The sequence below is a fragment of the Sycon ciliatum genome, chromosome 12, assembly GCF_964019385.1.
Source record: "Sycon ciliatum chromosome 12, ocSycCili1.1, whole genome shotgun sequence".
In the NCBI taxonomy this organism is placed as follows: Eukaryota; Metazoa; Porifera; class Calcarea; order Leucosolenida; family Sycettidae; genus Sycon; species Sycon ciliatum.
In genome coordinates this window covers 26,940,622-26,956,464 of record NC_088654.1, presented here as the reverse complement: position 1 = coordinate 26,956,464, position 15,843 = coordinate 26,940,622, and the positions used below count along the sequence as shown (strand labels likewise).

At 49.4% G+C, this 15,843-nt stretch overlaps 1 protein-coding gene across 1 annotated transcript; it reads left to right on the top strand.

Annotated features, from left to right (window-relative positions):
• Nucleotides 1-8,910: 8,910 nt before the first annotated feature.
• LOC135828680 (uncharacterized) lies at nucleotides 8,911-14,783 on the top strand. Its single transcript, XM_065341101.1, has 6 exons — nucleotides 8,911-10,370; nucleotides 10,494-10,696; nucleotides 10,962-11,287; nucleotides 11,518-12,269; nucleotides 12,503-13,157; nucleotides 14,625-14,783. The coding sequence occupies exons 1-6, from the start codon at nucleotides 10,219-10,221 to the stop codon at nucleotides 14,781-14,783; spliced, it is 2,247 nt and encodes a 748-aa protein (XP_065197173.1). The 5' UTR covers nucleotides 8,911-10,218.
• The last annotated feature ends 1,060 nt before the right edge of the window (nucleotides 14,784-15,843 follow it).

The following is a 15,843-nucleotide window of genomic DNA, read 5'->3' as shown; positions in this document are numbered from 1 at the left end:
GAGGGAAGGCGAAGAATCGTCCTCTTTCCAAGACCTCCTAATGTCGATCAACACAACAGACATACGACGACCCCGAGGACGGCCACGTCTGAGATGGATCGACGTTGTCAAGAAAGACTTACAATGCATTAATCTGTCGCTTCTGGATGCTGTGCAATCTGCTTCTGATAGAGCTGCTTGGCTCGAAATTGTTAACAGATGCGTTGACCTCATGCAATGAGTGAAATGCGAACTGTCATTATTATTATTATTAGTACAAATAGAAGTCACGGTCAGCGGAAGGAATCTACTTCAGTATTTCATGCAAGGGCATGGGGCAGCAGGGGCAGTTGTGTGGCACCATGTTCATTCGAGGACATGGGGCAACACGTACCCGCGGCGGTGAGCTGCAATGATGCTAGCTGTTAATGAGCATAAACGCTGCGCTTTAATGCGACACACACACACGCACACACAAACACACACACACACACAAACACACACACACACACACACACCCATGCTTCCTATCCTTCACGTCCACTCCCCCAGCCAGAGTTGATTATTAACTTTACAGCATAGCAACACTACGGTGCACACATCACACAGCCGAACTCTTGCCAGACGTAACGTCACACAAACACAGACACAAACACACAAACACACACACACATACACACGCACAGACACACACACACATACACACACACACACACATACACTCACACACCATGTACACACACACACACACCATGTACACACACACACACACACACACATAAGCGCACACACACACACACCCCATGTACACACACACACACACACACACACACACACCACACACACACACACACTCACACACACACACACACACACACACACACACACACACACACACACACACACACACATAAGCGTGCACGCACACAGACACACGTTTTGCACAGACCACACTTCTCCATCATAGCGAGTACGGGTACTTACCGAAAGTTGTATCACCAGTTCACCCAGCTGATAAAGCGCTGTTCAACCCCAGTCGAATGCCAAACAGAATGTCGACTTTACGGGGCTTGTGACGAAATGTCCACTCTCGGTCGCCTAGGCAGCGGAATGTGGACTGTACGGATGGCATATCCATTCCCTGTGCCATCCCCAGAAGAATGTTGACTGTACGGAACTTGTGACGAAATGTCCACCAATGTTGTGTCGACAGTTGCGTTCCGGTAAGGCCACAAACCTGAGCCTGCTTCGGCGGTACAAACATTGTTTTACCATCTCAGGGCCAGATGGTGTTCTATTCTCGACTGTTTGAAACACTAGGAGATAATTGAGTATAGCCAGTCACCGTGTTGTTAGGTGACTGCTGGAATCCACAACTAACGTAATACCACTTGTAGCTGCATGTAGCGGACATTGCAGACCATGTCACATAGAAGGTCACCTCCACACAACAAGAGAGACGGACTCAAACACACCAACCATGTAAACTGGAAAGATGACTTCAACAATTTTGACTTTGCCTTCAGACTCAGAGCACTTCATCTGACTGACTCGTGTCTTGTCATGATGTATCACGTAATGTGAGCGAAGTGTGAGAGATTGAGCTGTGTTGGAGTGAACGAAGTGTGAACCACAGAGCTGAGTTGGAGTGAGCGAAGTGTGAACCACAGAGCTGAGTTGGAGTGAGCGAAGTGTGAACCACAAAGCTGAGTTGGAGTGAGCGAAGTGTGAATCACAGAGCTGAGTTGGAGTGAGCGAAGTGTGAACCACAGAGCTGAGTTGGAGTGAGCGAAGTGTGAATCACAGAGCTGAGTTGGAGTGAGGGAAGTGTGAACCACAGAGCTGAGTTGGAGTGAGCGAAGTGTGAATCACAGAGCTGAGTTGGAGTGAGTGAAGTGTGAATCACAGAGCTGAGTTGGAGTGAGTGAAGTGTGAATCACAGAGCTGAGTTGGAGTGAGCGAAGTGTGAACCACAGAGCTGAGTTGGAGTGAGGGAAGTGTGATCTAAAAAGCTGTGTTCTAGTGAGCTGGTACTGGGTTTGTGTACAAGTGCAAGGTACGGTGTTGGTAAGGGTGTGTGAAAATCAGTGTCAACCAGTACATGGAGAGCTGAAAGCTTTCACGACACACCCTGCTGTAATCACACAACACTACCGTGAATATAGTGATACAGATCAAGCTGCGTTAGGAAACTGTCAACGCACTCACGCACGCACACACCCACACCGACGGACAAACATACACGCACACACAAACACACACACACGTCCCCACCACACACAAACACACACACACACGTCCCCACCACACACACACACACCTTTGACCTTTGACCTTTGACGCCCATCGCCGGAGGCGATGATAGCAATGCTACGGCAGAAGCCATAGCAACTTGTGCTGGGATTGCACCATTCAACAGCTTGCAAGGCTGAAGAATTGACCGTCACTATTCAGCCTGGTCTACACCATACAGCTATTTGAAGTGATTTTTCTGGCCAGTGAATCCCTATTTTTGGTCTTTTTCATTTTTTTTTCATTTTTTTCCCGCACACACATCACACCACATACTCCGGCATGCACTGGCTGTTGGTAACCACCCAGGAGAATGAAAGAAAAGTCAGGAAGAGTCTGAGAAAGAGAAGAAAGACGTGTGTGACCATAATCGTCGGGAATCGAACCCGCAACCTATCGATTGGAAATCGCTGCACATACCACTGCACCATACGCACACACACACACACACACACACACACACACACACACACACACACACACACACACACACACACACACACACACACACACACACACACACACACACACACACACACACACACACACACTTATACTTGTACTTGCTCACTACCAAAACTAGTCACGTGGGTCTACCAGGAGAGGGGAGGGAGACTCAAAAGGAATCTTGGAAAGATGACTCGCTATTGTATGGCCCAACGTCCGGCACCCCCTGAAATCCCCAAACTATGGGTGGACTTGGAAATGATCCCACTCAGTATGGATTCATCACAGCTCAGTAAGTGGGTGAGGAGAATGTGCAGAAAAATTAAGGATTGACGGCATCAGGGTATCGGTCCCGGGATCCAACTGCAGTCACCCCTGCCCCCCCCCCACCCCCCCCCCCCCCAGTGAAAGTAATACTTGCTACTAGTGTGGGTGGCTAAATCAGAGTGCATCTGATAATTATAAGCTTCACTAGCACCATTGATTACACAAGAGTTAATCTAGCCAAAGGTTTTGCATGGTTAACAGGTATGTATACTTCAGATAGAAAGTATATGAATCATGAAACCAACAAAGGTGGCAGGTACAACATTACACCTTCAAGCAGCCAAGCCTGTTGGCAACAGACCCAACACCATCTGGCAGAAGCGTACCCACCAACCGAACTAGCTGCCACACACAACGCGCACCCCCCCCCCCCCCCCACACACACACACGAACACACACACCTGTCCTGTCCAGTACTAGAGCTACTGCCACAGGGGTCACGTGGGCCCCGGAGGGGAATCAGAGAGGAAGATGGAGCACGCAGCCTGATAACGCCGGAGAGTGGCGCAATCGGAACCGGCAAGAACACACGCATACATGAGGGAACGAATAACACTGCTGGGTAGTCGGGAGGGGACCAGTCCTCGAGCACCGGTGACGAACGCGGCCTTGCGCAGTCCAAAAGCAGTGGGCACAAACACACACCCCTCCCGAACCGAACAGACACTCCCGCTCATGTGCCCACACACACACACAGTCCAGTATCACACAATGTCAAAGACGGTCTCAACACATTTGACCGTCAGGAGGTTCGACCGAAGGATTGGTATTGCGTTTGTACATTATAATACAACTTGGCCGTGATTAGTCAGCCAGATACGAGTTCATGAACAACAAAAATACTCAAGAAAAAAACACACACTCGGGGGAAAAGAGATTGTTATAAGCAGAGCTACTAAGAAAAAATACAAAGTATTCTCTACAGTGGTTGTACTACGAGAGTGGGGTATAGACATGGAAATTATTTCAATCAATAGAAAAATGAATATTCAAGTTTGACGACAGTAGTGTCTTCTCTATGTACATTAGATAGGTAGAAAAAAAGGACTGGTCTAGGCTTTGCTGCTGCTGCTGGTCTGTGCTCAAGAGACGAATCAGGAAACTAATCATCTACACACTCACAAAAATGTACACATGCTACTAACACAGTCATCATCATAACTCAAGTACAGACAGGGTACAGGTAGGGTCACGGATAAGCTGCTCAAGCCGGGACACCAGTCTGGCATTCCCAGGATTCTGTACAACCCATAGTGTATGCAACACAGCATGAGACTGAACAGCTCTGACAAACCTTTCCAAACAATCATCATCATACTGGAAACCACACTCCCATGCAACCAGCGTACCCAGGTTAGGGCATGACTCAACAACTTCACTAACACATGACAGAGGGACAACACCTACACCTACACCATAACCAGTGTTGGGCACAAGGGCTAAACTCAGCTTAGAACAAGTAGACAATGCTTTACACACTGATACAACACCATCACTACCTACACGATTACCATACACATTGACCACCTCTAGACTGCCTGACAAAGACTGAATGATGGACGACAGTATACTGCCATCGTCACATTTATTGTAGACAAGATCTAGCTTGCGTACACCCTTGCATTGCGACAGACCAGCAGCAACGCTTCGCAGACCAGCATTTCCACAGCCAGACCTACAGAAATCAATGGTACTGCTATCAAAGCAATAATGTGTGCTGAGAAAGTGCCCAATAGATACACAATCAAAAAGAGATAGGCTTACATCGGAAAAGCTAATGCCTTTGTGAAACACTTGTGAAAAGAATGAACAATGACCATCACAGGACGCACCTTGATACTGGCAGTGTTCATGATGAGCCACCAGAAGATGAACCAGATAGCGCCGTTCCTCGGTCGACTTCGCTGGACAAACTGCAGGCATAGCAGTAGCAGTAGCGTCCTCGGTGGATGACGGGTCCGGTGTCTTGGTGCTCGGACGCATCATACGCTCGCATTGCAATGCCGCGACGGGATTGACGTTGCGCACAGCAGCGAGGAATACTTCCGTGTTGGGATCCACTGCCTCCTTCTTCCACACGTCGATGAGAGTTGACAGAAATAGTTCATCCGTCAACTCTCTCCCCCGTGGCAAAGCGCTCTCGACACGTTGGCAGCCGTTGCCCTCACCGCACGTCTCGTCCAGCAGTTTGTAGGCCAGTTCTTTCATTTTCTCATACGTTAGCGTTGCACGAAGCGTGGACTGCATCCTTTCAAGACCCGGACGTGCAGACCTGCGATGGGAGTAGCTGACAATGTCAGTCACGAGACGAGAGTCGGCAGTGTCCGATGTCGACGATGTACGCGTCTCACAGATTAGCCGCCAGAGATGCTCTATGACGACAAACGAGGGTTTGCGCGGTAACAGTGTAATGACGAAGCGCCAGAACATTGTCATGTGACCACTGTAATGACCGACTCTCCTCACCAGCCATGCCGCGTCATGCTTGTCCTTCAGCACTTCATGTGACAGATACCATGCCGACATGAACTCCTGTAGGGACAAGTGAGCGAAGCGGTACTGTCGGTTTTCAGTCGAGCTGCCGTCTTTGTAAGCAATTAGAAGTCCAAGCTGAAGAGCGGCATCACTTAGACCGGCGCTTTTCACTTCCCACTCGCTGAACACGGCCTTTTGCTCCGACAACATTGCAAGTGCGAAGCGGGAGACCTCGTACAGCAACTCCATCTCCCGTGCATCCGTCCTGGCAAACGACTTGTGCAATTTGCCTGCATTCCGCTCCAAGACACGTAGAAGTAGCGACTCGTACAATGCTGTGCTCGATTTCGCCAAGCCACGTCCGCTGTGGTACAGCTCACATGCCAGAGCAGCAAATAATGGAGTTCCCATCAATGCTAGCATGTCCGGCTGTGCATGCAGCTTCTCCAGCATCTCCTCCGCTTGTTTTCCGCCCACCACTTTTCTCACGTACGTCTTCACGTTCTCTTGTGAGAATCCGATAACCTCCAGTTGTTGATGGTACTTTCCACATTGGCTTAACTTGTACGCATCGGCGCATGGTCGAGATGTGACCACTACATGCATATCGACATTGCTCCTTCTCAACAGCATGTCTTGCATGTACATACTACAGCTCTCCAGGCTGCATTCATCGATTCCGTCAAGTACAACACAGAGACGTGATGGATGGCGGCAAAAATAACTTTCGATCTCCACCAGCTCATCTTTCTTCATGTTCAAACTAGAGAACCGTCTCTCCAGCAACTCACACAGGCTAGTTGCAGATCGCACTTTAGCACGTCGTAGTTCAACAGCCAAGACAAGATCAATCTTCTCCTTCAACAGCGAATCTATAGCCCACAGGTATTCCAGCATTAGAAGGAAGATTGTAGATTTGCCACTGCCCGCACTGCCAAACGCTAGCACGTTATTCTTTTTCGCTCCAATGGACACGTTGCTAGCGGCACGAGACAGAAGTCCACATTCGGAATCAACTACTCCGCTGGCACTTGCTTGGTCCTTTGTACTATCGCTACCTGTGTCAGAGAAGATCTCGCTAAGCTCAATGCCACGCGTCTTTGCGGACTTTCCATCCTGAGCTGCTCTGATAGCATTTAGCTGGCGTGCTCTCTCAGATTCGGAGGAAAAGAACGACTCGCTCTTGAAAAGTGTTTCTACTTCATCCTTCGTCAGCAGAGTAAGATTGACAAAGAGCTCGCTCAAAGCTATTTCCTTATCTGTTCCTAAACCTCCGCTGATCTGCACACCACGATCCTTGACTGCATCACGCAATCGTGTCTGCGCCTTCAGGAGAGACGCTGGTAATTTGTGATCCTCCGCCATGGTCAGTCCTCAAGGGATTCTGAGTATCGATCGTGTCTTCATCATCTACAGTAATGCAGAAATCACAGTCACAATCACTGATCAACTCTTTTTTTTTAAAGTTTTTTTTGCACCGAAGCAGAGCGCTCGAGCCGGCCATCTAGTACAGGATCCGAAGCTCAAAAAATTGGGTCTGCCACTTCACTCCGAGTATTTGCCGCTTTCAGAGCTGATAGGTGATGGTTATAGAAGGTCAATTTTGTTTGTTGGCCCTTCTGAATCGGGGAAGGAGACGAGCGGCGAGAGGGTTTTCGTCGACGATTTCGCAAGCCTTCTCAAGCGTTCTCAAGGAGGTCGCAAATTTATTTTCGCCGTGCGTCCGTACGCGCATGGCTTGAGCATGCACACATTGCGCACCCACGACAAACATTTGAAAAATTTAGGAATGACGACGCCGTAGAAAATGACGACGCTGGCCGGGGAACTTATTTGAGGAAGCACGAGGTCTTTCAATTTCAATCCCACGCGAGTAAGCATGGAGGAAGACGAGAATTGTGCCTCCTGTGCACAAAGTCCAGGTAGTGTTGGGCATTTAGTGGCTTCAGCCAGTACTCAGGTTTCGGAAATTTCGTGGGGCTCATGTTTGTGCCACTGTGTGAAGATCGAAGGAAGCGAAAAGGAGGAGAAAGTAAATTTCACGAACACCAGCTGGTCTCGAGTGGTATCTGCTGCCAAAATTCGCCAGGACGGCACATGGGCCTTTCTCTGCCAGGAGCAGTGTAGCACGGATGAGAGCACCCCGCGTGGCTGGTACCATAGGCGCTGCTATGCAGCCTACACCCACAAGAAGACTCTGAATCGTTTTGAGGGAGAGGAGAGTGGTGGCCTTGCCAGCAATGTTGACGCAGAGGAGGTGGGTGACGCAGATGCCTGTGAGGATGAACCTCCCAAGAAGCGTGTTATGACACGAAGCAAAGTGACAACCATCGACATCACTCTGTGTATAATATGTCAACAAAAAACAAAAAAAAGAACCGGAAAGCTGAACCGCTTACCCTCTGTTCAGAATTCCGTGCTGGCGAAAGCCTGATCCGTGCGGCAAATGCACGTGGAGATGAAGCAGGCCAGCGGATTTTACTTACCCTCCAGGAGGGCAGTCCCGATTGTGTAGCATCGGACATATGCTACCATTTCTGCTGCTACCGTAACTACACTCATTCTAGCACGGTGGCAGCACTGGAGGCAAAGAAGACGACGGCAGTTGCAGACGACAATGTGTACGATAGAGCCTTTGAGTGGCTAGCTGTATGCATGGAGAAGGAGCTCTTCACTGAGACAGAAATACGAGCGATGCGTATGGACAGCCTGACGTCCAAGTACAGCGCCAAGCTGGCAGAGCTCGGAGCTGCAAGTCAATACCGACGATGGCTGCCGAAGAAGCGCCTGTTGGAGCATTTTGGAAAACGCATCAACTTCGTCCGTCCTGGTCCATTGTCACCCGAGAGCGTTGTAAGCAGCTCCTTGACAGAATCACAACTGCTACAAGTAGTTGGTGCAGCAGTAGCCAAGGCTGAGGCAGCCCAGCAGTGCGCCGACGAATATGCTGGAGATGATATGGCGGATGAAGATGCACCTCCAGCTATTGATAGCAGCTGCAAGGTACATGCCTTCCACACAGCCATGGCTCTGAACAACGCCATCCGTGATCAGCAGCCCACAATACCCACCATGCCACATGCCAGTGATATCGTAAATGAGAATGCGCCAGTGCCAGACATCCTCTACAATGTGCTTGCCATGACCATTGTCGGCCCTGAGAAGTGTGACATTGGTGACCTGACGGACTCCCGTGTCCATGTCCCTGCCGACATCCATTGCAAGATTTTGGCAATTGCTGAGGATATTGTGTATGCTGCAACTCGTGGATCTATTCTGACACCAAAGCACGTAGCTTTGGCGCTTACTGTCCACCACCACACGAGGAGCAAGCACATGGTGGATCTTCTCAACCAGTTCGGCCATGGCATATTGTATTCAAAGCTGCGAGAAGTAGAAACCGGGTATTCTCTCGAAGTAGCAGGAAGTTCCGCAGCCAGCAGTGTTGTAGTACCCCGTGGCATTTCCCAGCATGGAGGTGATGTTCATTTCTGCTGGGACAATAACGACCTCAACGAGGAAACTCTGAGTGGCCAAGGGACGACACACTGCACCAACGGCATTGTGCTCCAGCACTCGCTGCCCTTCCAGGACGATCCGTGTCCACCAGAAAGTACGAGCCGTGCCGAGTCAGGTAACCAACGCCGACCGCGAAGTGTTGCCCCACCTGCAGTTCCGAGCCTAGAATACAACTGCGGTGCGAGACCAAGACCTCCTCCAATGGCCCATCCAGTTCCTGATGCACAAGGCTCGATTGACCCATTTCTCACTGTGGCATCGATTGACCTGATTTGGTTCTTGTTGCGCGCAGACCAGACGGTATCACCGAAGTTTGGTAGACCTGATGTCGAGTCACAACTGGTACCCGCATGGTCCGGCTTCAATGCTGAACTGAACCAGTCAACCGCGCCAGGGACACCAACAACAGTCGGTTACCTGCCGATCATCCCAGCATCGCCTACAGCCATGAGCACAGTTTATGAGCTTGTTTTTCCGGTCCCTCCGCACATCGAAGAAGCTGAATCAGCCACATTGTATCATCACCGCCGACCAAGCAGTTTATGCCAAAGCTGTGGAAGTTTGCTGGAAAAATGCTGAGCTGAAGGATGTAGTCCTCCGCATGGGTGCATTCCATACGTCGTGTGCCTTCCTTGCTGTTCTTGGGAAGAGGTTTGGCAGTGCTGGCTTGGAAGACCTCCTCGTCGAGTCAGGCGTAGTTGGCAGCAATGCGTGCAAGCAGGTGATGGCCGGCTAGCATTACAACCGCGGTGTTCGCCTCCATAAGCTTGCCTTTGAGTGTCTGCTGGGAGTGAACTGGAAGCTGTACGAGGACAGCATTGAAGGTGAGGGGACAGAAACATAGGAGTTGTGCTGCAAACTTTCTTTATTGCATTCCATCTGTGCACACTAGACGAAGTGAAGTAGTTTGAGAAATGGTGCCTGTTGTTCTCACTCCAGTGGTCTGCATGTAGCACTTTGTGTTCTAATTTTCTGACCTATGTACATGTGCGTGTGTGTTCATGTATTGAAGGTGGAGGAGACACGGTGTCAAGCGATCTTGAAGGAACTTTGTCAGCATTGCGCACATCTGGTATATTTGATGGTGCTGAGTCAGTAACCAGTTCATCCAGCTACCAGAAACTTGAGCAAGGGTACCGAAAGCATGTTCAGCTGCAACGCACCAGCCCAGCATCACCCATGGCCCAGTTTTGGCTAACATACCTCGACATGGTTGGCCTGCTGCTTCAATTCATCCGAGCTACGCGGACAGGGAACTGGTCGCTACATCTGGCATGCATAGAGAACATGTTGCCATGGTTCTTTGCATACGATCGACAGAACTACTCCAGGTGAGATGCTTGGGCCCTTCATTAAGTTATCAGCTGTGTGACCGACGCAATTAAAACATTTTGCTTCAAATACGAATCATTCAGTTCTCCTAAATTGAGTTCTCATTACATTGTGCTTCACAGGTACCTGTCGCTGTATTGGCAACAAATGCGTCAACTGCCTGCTACCAACCCTCCTGCCCACAAAGCCCTATCAGGAGGTTGCTTCTCTGTTGCAAGGTCTACGAACAGCTTCTCGAAGGTGGCTGTTGATCAGTGCATTGAACAGACCATCAACCGGCAAAGCAAGTCACATGGAGGACTCATTGGCTTCAGCCGCAACCCAGGTAAGGGCAAAAATTCGTAACAACTGACCAAACTTCAAATTATCCAATAGAACATACATGTACACTGATGGGGAGATACTTCCTGATGATCCCACATGCAAGATCAAACAGTAAGCAACCAATGTACACTATGCAAACACAGTGCTGCCCACCTGCATCACGAATAGGAAATGATTCGACTCTAATGTGATCCTGAACAGTTGTGGATTACATGTACATGATGATGTATTTCTCCTTCCCTTTTCTGTATAATTGTCCTATAAAGGAACTGTTCACCGCTGGGTGCTCACAGCTCACGAGCGAGCGGCTGTTGCAAGTGCATGTAACGACCTCGTCAAAGCGGAGGACTATGATGGCACAGCACGTCCACACAAGGACAACACAGACAGCAGAATGAAACGGGATCAAAGCGACTATGGGAAGCTCGAAAAGCGGTTGGCAGAGTTCAGCCATCCGTTCCTTGGTGAAGATTTGATCAGCCTCTCCAGTGGGAAAGTCTGTTCTGCTCAAGCAACCTCCGATCTCCTATCCAGTCACACGCAGGGAAAGAGTGCAATGAGCAAGTTCGTGGCAGACCGCTTGGAGAGTCAGGTAAGACGGTTATGATTTTGCAGCACACCATGTTAAAAGTCTTGACGTGTGGATATATGATAGGATGCATGTTTTGGTGACATACTTTGTTACCAAACACATTGAAATCAAAAGTGACGCTGTAGGGGATGTTATAATTCCGTTCTGTACTCCGTAATCCATGCACTACGTTCTAAGTTGTCAACCCATTTGTGTGTGTGTGTGCATGCGTGACTTGTTTCTTCCTACAGGCAGTTGATTTCTTCACACCGATATCACGGCTGAACCTGAAGACGTTCTCGGAAACCAAATCTGCAGCAAAGAAGTCTTCCAAGACAACAGCGATCGTGGCAGATAGGAGCTTATTCGGCCGGCTACTAGTTATGGCTCAATCAAGGTCATTCGACTTGAAGGAACTCTTCCAGCATGAGCTTGGACCAGTCCCATGGGCCCTGGCCAACGCAGACGGATCCCTTGTGAAGACTCCAAAGAGTAAGCTGCTGCTTGCTCTTGAGAAGAAAGTTGACCCACTGGAGTCAGTTCCGTGTGGTCCTGCCGTTATGGTCGACGCGATGGCATTACTGCAGAGCTACACATCTGTGCCACCGACATTCGGACAGCTCAGCGAACAAGTCTTCAAGCAGCTAGTCTCCTACCTTCCAGCTACACCTCCAGCACGAGTTGACTTCATAGCAGATCAATACCACACTGCGTCGATTAAGTCGTGCGAGCGCTCAAAGCGAACGGCCTCAACTGAGCCCCTGCGAGTGGCAGTACAACGTCCAGACCAGGCTATTCCTACTCAGTGGAAGCGGTTCATGGCAAGCAGAGCGAATAAGGCCGGCCTAATCCAGTTCTTCGCTGACCATTGGAGTTCTACACCGGAGCTCAAGGCAACATTGGGTGTCAGTCGCAGTGTATTCATAACCTTGGGACAGCAGTGCTACGTGTTGCAAGAAGAAGAAGGGAAATCGACACTTTCACGGCACCAGGCAGTGTCCAGGTTAGTATTATAAAAGACAAACAGTACAATGTCATGTTTATTGCGACTTTGACTATTGTCAAGCAAGTGGTATAAAACATTTGCTGCATATTGGTCCCACAAGTACAAGTAGGATATTGCTGGTGGATTGAATTCAGTGATGAAAATCACATAATCTGGCAGAGCCATGTTATCGTTCTCTGAATGCCCGGGAAATCATTTTGCTCTTTTTACAATTTTGATCATGTTCACAGGTTGACCAGCAATCATGAGGAAGCAGACACCCGGCTGATCCTTCATGCCGCTGATGCTGTGCAGCAAGGATTCCCAGATGTTGTCATTCGGTCGCCAGACACGGATGTAGCCGTGATTGCCATTGGCTCCGCTAGCAGCATTCCTGGTCGGCTCATATTCCAGACTGGCACGCAGCAACGGAGGCGGTTCATCGACCTTACCCAGCTGTCACAGAAGCTGGGCCCCCTGGTTTCGTCTGCAATTGTTGGACTGCATGCTCTTACTGGGTGTGACAGTGTCAGTTCCTTTTCTGGGAAGGGAAAGACTGCTCCGCTGAAGCTGCTCCTGTCAAGCACGCGAATGGCAGAGGCACTGGCGACACTGGGTGTCAATGCTACATCGGATGACCAGCTGCTTTCTGAATGTGAGTGGTTTGCGTGTGCCTTGTATGGCAATCCTGGCCAGCAAGACATCAACAGCCTGCGCTACCAAAAGTTCTGTGCGGCCACATCCTGTGCTCCGCACAAACTACCGCCCTCACGCGACGCTCTCCATCAACATGTGGCCAGGGCTAACTACCAGGCCCACATTTGGCGGAGCGCCACCACTGCGATGCCAGAAGTACCGAGTCGCAGTGGCGTGCACCGAGTCTTGAAAGGGGGGTTTCTAGAGTTGGTAATTTTTTTCTGGGGCCCCATTGTATAATTATGTATGAATTTTGTGCACATGCGCATCCCCCGAACATCCCGTCGGAGATAACGGCGAGGGCAGCCGGCTAGGGAGGAGGGAGGGGGGGGGGGGGGAGGACTCAAGATCAGGGGTGCAGGGCACCAATGAACACTGGTGCTGATGAGATGCGGGGCTCGTCCGACTGCTATCATCAGATCATGCCGGCACAAACGCGTCTGAGAGGGAACCAGGTACAGGGGTGGAAAGGACAGAAATAAGAATAAAGAGGAATGGAGGGAGGGGACGATGCCGGTTACATGGAAATGTTGGTACATGTATAATCGATAGCAGGATAAAACGGGTTACCTTAGACATACCAGCACTTCAAAAAGCATTTGCAAAGAGGGTGCAAAAGTCAATGTACTCATATGCATGTTTGTCATAATTAAAATTATTGAACACGTAAAGGTTTGATAGGCCTAGCTGCCCAGGCTACACTACAGTCTATAACACTATGTCTATCAGACTATGGTACTTCACTAGTCCACTCCAGGCTTGTTTGTTTCATCAAAACACTGCTTACATTCGACGTATCTTTCTTTCTGTTCTTATGACGAAGTTTTCAGCATGTATTGGCAATGTTCCACATGATTTCAATAGAGAGTTATGGACCTTGCTTCGATGGAAGCTCGCGGAAGAAAAGCGAAGCCCCGCGTCCTTGAGTCGCGGCCGGAGCAGCGCTTCGTTCTGAAGCAGCGCAAGTGGATCATGGACGCACATTTTTACGTCTTCCAGTCGACAACGTTTTTGACGAACATCTCTGCTGCGCACATGAGCGAGAACGAAAGGCTGTGGCGATCTTGATTTGAGTCAACGGTTTGGAAGGAGATATCGTCAATCATATCCTTGAACTGACTTGCATCGCGCGTGCTTGACTCAAATTTCGAGACAAAACGGATTTCTTGAACGTCATCGCCAATCCAGGAGCGAACCAGAGCTAGAGATCGATCCCTCCGTGGCTACTCTCCACTGAAGAAAAAGAAAATAATGTATTTCGAACTGCATGCAAAGCAACTCTCTCTCACTTCGAAATAAGGACATAGTCACTGTACTGTAAACTGCCCGTCGATCGATACGTTTGCAGGATCGATAACCAATCCAGTACTACACGCTTTTCTTTTGGCAAGATTGCCCAAAAAAAGGTGGTTTCCAGACACCAAAAAACTCATACGGTGCACGCGCCTGCCGAGTCCAGTGGGCCATGGCTGGCAGTCGGAGACTGACGGCACGCTTTCTATCTCCTGGATGCTGCAGCGCGTCGCTCCTGCTGAAATACTAAAACTGGTGAGCTGTGGGTGCAAGACAAGGCACTGCGTAAGTCAGCACTGTTCGTGCAAGAAGGCGTCCTTGGCTTGCACGGACATCTGCTCGTGCTGCTCATGCGCCAATCCGTTTGGGGCCGTACTCGAACAGAACGACAGCTCCGGTGCCGCAGATGTGGGAACAACTGCATGTGAAGGCGACCAAAACAGTGAGAGCGAGGAAAGTACTGGTGCTTACGACTTTGAAGAGTCTGACTCCAGCTCAGATTCTGATGAGGATCCAGATCAGGAGTTTGACGACTCGCTGTAGACACTGGCAACTGCACTGTCCTCCCCTGGTCCAATCCACCCATTGTGTTTGTGAATTATGGCTATGGCTGTCAACACACCTAACCTGTTCACACATTGTATATAAACTGCTTGTACATAGCTTGGCTTCTAAAGTGATGACGCTATCATCCTACATTTTATTCCAATTTACATATTAAACTGGGCATATTGTCCATGAATTGCACAGCACTGGACATGTCTTCCTTACTACAGTTGTAGTATTTATTTATTTCATTTTCGATTGAGTAGTGACTACAATGCGTTTATATCATTTCTAGTCTTCTCTAACTCTAATTTAATCGAGTGCTATTGAAGGTGTGTGTGCCTGAGAGAGAAGCAGGGAAAGGGTCCAAGCTTACCTTTGCAGAATGATAGGTAAGGTGTCCCTCGTATCGATCGTATCAACGAAATTCCAATCAAGAAAACATTTGAGATCACTCGCGAAGCGGCGTCAAACTACACGACACGACGGGTAGTTTTTTGGCTGCCATTGCGAGTGGGTAGTGGAAGGACCAAACGATATCTAGGCTAGGCTTACGAAGTCCCTGTGCTTTACTTCTACAAGAGCGCCGGAGAGTAAACTTCTTGACCAAGAATGATTTTTATGATCAACAACAAAGTGAAGTCGCCGACCAGATCAGACACTCGCTTTGAGTTTTCAAATTTGACTGCATTTGGTTGTCATGTGCGTACTCTACGCAACTCAGAATCGGCCCGAGACGAAAGGTGAGCAGTTCAAGTGACCGACGAAGCTGAACTAAAATTGCCTCTCGCGGAGCTCCTTCCCCGATCTAGACGGGCCAACAACTACCATTCGACTCCACAACAGGTACTCTCTCCACCTGTACAGTTCGATTTTACTCGGATTCTAGTGGCAGACCACTTTCAGATTTAGACACTTTTTTTTGTCCTGGATCCCCGACTAATCATGATTCATGCCCCATCAAGTGCCAGAAAGTGAAATCGCGCCCCCCCCCCCCCCCCCCCTGGCCTGTCGAAGAGGTTTTCGGCTTGGCTGGGTTGGCACTTGGCACTGTTTG

What these genes read in the sequence shown, in the direction of transcription:
- LOC135828680 (XM_065341101.1), top strand. Translation starts at nt 10,219, where the DNA reads ATGGCCCAGTTTTGGCTAACATACCTCGACATGGTTGGCCTGCTGCTT. An exon ending in CAGACCGCTTGGAGAGTCAG is followed by an intron (nt 11,288 to 11,517) that starts GTAAGACGGTTA and finishes TTCTTCCTACAG; the next exon opens with GCAGTTGATTTCTTCACACC. An exon ending in AAGGGGGGTTTCTAGAGTTG is followed by an intron (nt 13,158 to 14,624) that starts GTAATTTTTTTC and finishes GTACTCGAACAG; the next exon opens with AACGACAGCTCCGGTGCCGC.